The sequence below is a fragment of the Lactuca saligna genome, chromosome 7 (genome assembly GCF_052625555.1).
Source record: "Lactuca saligna cultivar CGN05327 chromosome 7, ASM5262555v1, whole genome shotgun sequence".
Classification (NCBI taxonomy): domain Eukaryota; kingdom Viridiplantae; phylum Streptophyta; class Magnoliopsida; order Asterales; family Asteraceae; genus Lactuca; species Lactuca saligna.
In genome coordinates, this window is record NC_136423.1 from 118,841,481 (window position 1) to 118,846,749 (window position 5,269).

Genomic DNA, 5,269 nt, shown 5'->3' on the forward strand with positions numbered 1-5,269 from the left:
TTTTTATATGTTTAAAAAAATTAATAGACCCGATATATTTGTATCTCATCACCATAAATCAGAAACCACATTTGAGAAATTTAATTTGGATCCCACCGGTCACCATCTCATCTCACATCCTCTTCAACCTCTATTTTCTTTCAATCTTTAGTGACATGGAAGTCTTCACCATCCTTTTTTTTGGTCCTTCAACTCTGACGAACAAACACTATAACCCACAGTCTCTTCACTTTATTGGGTTGTGGTGTTGGTTCGTTGGAGTTGAAAGACCGAAAAAGAATAGATGGTGAAGACTTCGTTGTCATTAAATATGGAAAAAAATAAAAGTTTAGGATGATGAAAGATAGGATGGTGAGGAGATACAGATATGTAAGGTCTATTAGTTTTTTTAAACATATAAAAAAATACATAAATAAGAAAACTAATTTTAAAAAATTAAATTAATAAGGACACACTAGTGTTTTTAGGTAATACATGAACCAAACGCAACAAAACAAAACAGTAGAGACCATCTGAATTAAAAAAATAAGTTAGAGACCAAACGCATAAATTCCCCCAAACCACAGGGACCATTCGTGTAATTTACTCTTACTTTTGGTTTTGTTCATATTTGGGTAACTATTTTTCTTTTGTACACATTTAGGTAACAAACTTGTTGAAATTGTTCACATGTAACCATTATGACCTACTGTAGCCGGAGGTAACCTGCTACAGCAGGTCATAATGGTCATATGTGAACAGTTTCAAAAAGTTTGTTATCTAGATGTGTACAAAAAAAAAAGATAATTACCTACATGTGAACAAATCGAAAAATTAATTACCTTAATTAGTCTTATTCCCTCTGCAAAATTTGTATGTTTATAGCCAAAAATGTTAAAAGAAGTCTAAATTTTGAAATACCAAAAAAAAAAAAAAAAAAAAAAAAAAAAAAAATCTATTTTGTAACTCAAATTTGACGGCGTTCTTAGCGGCAGTGTACGGTTACAGTCACGCGGGGGAAGAGACAAGAGAACATCAACAGCCAGTCAGCCAATCACTAGCATCTCTGTACTTTCTGTACTTCATAAACGATGGCCACCAATCCCCTGATTTCACCTTTCGCCACCGTTTCATCCGGCGACAACCACCTCTTCGCCGCCATCGACCTTGGAACCAACTCCTTCAAACTCCGCATTGTCCGAGCTGACCCCACCACCGGTCGTTTTCTCACCCTCCAACGACTCAAAGAGCCAGTTGTTCTCGTCTCAGGTGGCAACAACAACACCGCCATATCATCCTCAGCCCAGTCCCGCGCCATCGAATCTCTTCGAAACTTCCAAAACATCATCCACTCACTTAACGTCCCTCCCTCCCACCTCCGCCTCGTCGCCACCTCCGCCATCCGCGAATCCTCCAACCAATCTGAATTCCTTCAACTCATCCACGAAACTCTAGGGTTACAAATCGACGTGGTATCAGGATACGAAGAAGCCCGCCTTACCTACCTTGGTGTCCTACAATTTCATCCGATTTACAATCACACAGTTCTTACTATCGACATAGGAGGGGGGTCGACTGAATTTGTGATCGGATTTAAAGGCGATATCAAATTTGGGATTTCACTGAAACTAGGGCACGTAACTTTGACCCAAAGGTTTGTAAGAAACAACGCAACCGACGCCATGAGAGAGCACATTAGGGCTGTCGTTAAAGAATCAGGGCTAATCGAAAACGTTCTCCAACAAAAGATTGATATCGCTGTCGGATCCTCTGGTTCCATTCGAATGATCGAGAAGGCAATATTTCTGGGTTACAGTAATGATCTGGTGAATGAGATTGGTTTACTCGAAGGGTATAGAAGGGATTGGAAGTTTACCAGGGAAGAACTGAGGGTTCTTGTCGACAAGCTGTGTGAAGAAGAAAGTGAAGTTGAAGGAGGAAAGGTGTACAATCGGAAAGGGTTCTTCAAGACAAGATCAGCATTTATCGTGGCTGCTGTAATTTTGCTGGAAGAGATCTTTGGGTTGCTTGAGATTAAAGAGATGGAAGTTTCTGGTTATGCATTAGGAGAAGGTGTTATTGCTGAGAAATTAGCAGAGTTCTTTGATGGATTTGATTTGAATGCAAATGCAAGGTGGAGATCAATCTTGAGGCTTGCATCAAGATTCAACAATAAGAAAAGAATGACTTCTGCTGCATCATGTGCTTCTATTGCACAGGTATTGTTAAAACTGAAAGAATGTTTGCTACTTCTAAAATATAATATATTAGTAGGAGTAATGGTTTTTACAGGGAATTTTTAGAGGTTTAAGAAAGTGGAGTGAGATTGATGATCAACAAAAACAAGTTGTTTTATTGGATGACAAGGATCTTGAATATCTTGAAGCTGCTTGTTTGCTTCATAATATCGGTTTAATCACTGGGAAAAAAGGCTACCATAAACGCTCATACCATATAATCATGGTATGCATTATTTCATATATTCATGATGACAATAGTTTTTGTTTTTCTAGATTCTTCTGCCCTTTCTTTTATGAACTTAACAACTTAATTGTGTATGTCAACAGAATGGAGAGCATCTTCATGGATATAACACTGAAGAGGTTAAGGTAGACACTTTCTGCATTCTTATTTCATTTTATTTCATTTCATATTCATTAATAAAATTATAAATTTTTTTATATTTTGACCTCGGATTTGCATGTTCCTCAGTTAATTGCATTGCTTGCAAGGCATCATAGAAAGAAATTCTTAAAACCTGATCATGATTCTCTAAGTGAATTCCCACGTGAGGTAGTCTATTTTTATTTAAAAGAAGGGCTAAATGCAAGAAATAACAAATTAATTTGATTAAAATTTACTTTTATGTACAGATGAAGCAGAAGTTGAGAGTTCTTTGTACAATCATCCGTTTGTCTGCAGCTCTAAAGCAATTCCAGTCTTTGAGCTTTCAAGATGTTGAGCTTTCACATTCTCATGAAGGCTTTAAGTTGGTAAATAATCATCAATGATTTTTTTCATATTTATTTATTTCTAGAAAAATTTAAATCTGTTTATTTATGATAGGTGGTGAGGGACACTAGCGGCTCTCCGCCAGCAAATGGTGGTGACTTGATACCTGCAGCCACTGATGTGGAGGTGGAACTAAGAAAAGAATTGGAGTACTTTGAAGAGGTAAAAAAAATCTCTCTTTTTTTTTTTTTTAAATAAATGTGGAAGAAAATATGATTTTTAATTTCATTCTTTCTCAGGTAATTGAGCAAAAGTTGTCAGTTGTAGTTCTATCTTGATGCTTTGCTTCCAAAAGGAACATTTTCTATTTCCATCAGGTTTTGTTCAAGAACTTTACAAGTCTAAAATATACAGAGTAACTACCTCCAACTAAAAATTACGTTTTTGCCCTTTGGTTCACTATTGATCAGATATGTGGGGTACAGTTGATAACTTTTGAAGTAGGACTTGTCCTCTGTAAGGTACGTTAGCTGTTGTTTCTATTGTGCTTAATGGACTTAATGTCTTGATTGAATATAGTAGAAGGGCAAAATGGTCATTTGCTCGCATTCATACCAAAAGTGACTGTGTTTCAGTCAATTTCCAGCTATAGATTCTGGAATCAGTTGTCGAGTGTGACATGTGCATCTTTTGTATAGATTAGGACACCAATATACTTGTCTTGATTTTTATTTTGTATATATTACCACAGTGCCCTTGATTTTGTATTTTTATTACATTCATATGTTATAAAGACCATCTGTTGACCCTTTATTTTGCAAACATAACATTTATTAAATTTTCAAAATGCTAAGTTGTAATCAGAAAAAAAAAAAGTGTATAACTTGAAGTTTGTTGATATTTGATACCCCACTCAGGCTATTGTTTTTACTGCTCTTAGGACCAAACCATGCCGCTGTGGAAGGTCTAATGCAATGTGTGGTTGTTAGTGAAATCTGGTCATTTTTTTGTTATTTATTGTAAAAGTATTAAAAAAGGTGGTTATATTTGTTAATTTCTTTAATAAATATTAAATATTTTTACCATATAGGAATTGATAAAATAATAAAAATATTGTTAATTAGTAGCCAAATTTGGCAATTGAGAGGTCAAGTTTGACAATTGTTTTACCTTAGAAAAGGTATAATCACTTTATTTCCACTTATACTCTGTTTTGTGAAACTGAGTAGATTTCAACTTCTTCTGCTATTGGATTAGTGGCGGATATGACAAATTGACATAACCAAATTGTGGAAGACGTAACAAATTTATAACATCTTCGCTAAATAATAATCAATTTTAGTGTTGTTTCAATGTTGTGAAAATGACAAAACATTAAATAAACAATCAATAATTTAATAACCCATTTCATAAGTTTTCTATCCCTTCAATTTTTAACTACCGACTCTGTTCTTGTAGCAGCATTGGCAATAACTGTATCCATTGTCCCTTCAACTAGCTTGATTTCTCTGCACATGGTCGTTCTAGATGACATGCTATTCAACTGAGTGCCGACTCTACCTCCCAACTACATGACTCTGCCAAGGGCAGCACTGAATTCCACGCATGAACGGGCTACCCAAGTCGTTGAGCCCACATCTCTCTTCTCGACCATTGACTAGTTTTACTTGTTTCAATTTTCTTTTTTCTTTTTACCAACTATAAATCACACTCAACCATTTAAAAAACTATACATTCTCTTCCATTCCAACTATCTCTGATTCCGGTCCAATTTCATTTCAAATAGATTATAGTAGTGACAAATAAAAAAAACAGTTCAAATCAAAGACGCAAGACACAACAACACAACGAAAACGAAAGTGGCTATAAGATTTGCCATATTCCATTCCAGAAACTCAAATCTAAAATTATCCCCATTATCCACCATATCAATTCCCAATATAGACAACTACCGATGCAAAATTTATAACCAATTTCGCCATCGCAGGATAATGTAGGTTTTAATCCATTCCCCTACGATCCATAATCCATTCCCGAAACCCAATTCCAATATTCCACTCCCGAAGCATCGTAATTTTGTGGTGCTTAAAACAAAGAATTTGAAGAATCAAGTGACAAACCCCTTCCCATCCCTAAAATTCAAAACGAAGAATCAAGCAACAAACCCCAAGCCCTCATGAAATTATGCCAACTGTTAGAAATCTAGAAAATAGTCTGAAATTGAAGAAGTGGCATTGGTGAAGGCTTATGTTGACTTTCAGGATACAACGATCGTGGAAATCAACAAAGCTTTGAGTCTTTTTCTTGGGAGCAAGTTCTAGAACACTTCAAACATCAA

General features: G+C 35.6%; 1 protein-coding gene across 5 annotated transcripts; it reads left to right on the top strand.

The window, feature by feature from the left end:
- The first annotated feature begins 983 nt into the window (after window positions 1-983).
- Window positions 984-4,684, top strand: LOC145005012 (Ppx-GppA phosphatase). Of its 5 annotated transcripts, none has more exons than XR_013662481.1 (9): window positions 984-2,198; window positions 2,272-2,442; window positions 2,547-2,588; window positions 2,692-2,772; window positions 2,853-2,972; window positions 3,046-3,153; window positions 3,231-3,308; window positions 3,402-3,452; window positions 4,390-4,684. XR_013662481.1 is itself a non-coding variant. In XM_078964046.1 (8 exons), exons 1-7 carry the CDS (start codon window positions 1,071-1,073, stop codon window positions 3,267-3,269), a joined length of 1,689 nt encoding a protein of 562 aa, XP_078820172.1. In that variant the 5' UTR covers window positions 984-1,070; the 3' UTR covers window positions 3,270-3,308; window positions 3,402-3,744. The 5 variants fall into 5 exon arrangements, 1 of the variants encoding a protein (XP_078820172.1); XR_013662479.1 differs by having other exon boundaries at window positions 4,393-4,684; XR_013662480.1 differs by lacking the exon at window positions 4,390-4,684 and adding an exon at window positions 3,849-4,018.
- The last annotated feature ends 585 nt before the right edge of the window (window positions 4,685-5,269 follow it).

Coding starts and splice junctions, on each gene's coding strand:
- LOC145005012 (XM_078964046.1), top strand. CDS start 1,071: ATGGCCACCAATCCCCTGATTTCACCTTTCGCCACCGTTTCATCCGGC. Junction 2,199..2,271: donor CATGTGCTTCTATTGCACAG/GTATTGTTAAAA, acceptor TGGTTTTTACAG/GGAATTTTTAGAGGTTTAAG. Junction 2,589..2,691: donor ATAACACTGAAGAGGTTAAG/GTAGACACTTTC, acceptor CATGTTCCTCAG/TTAATTGCATTGCTTGCAAG.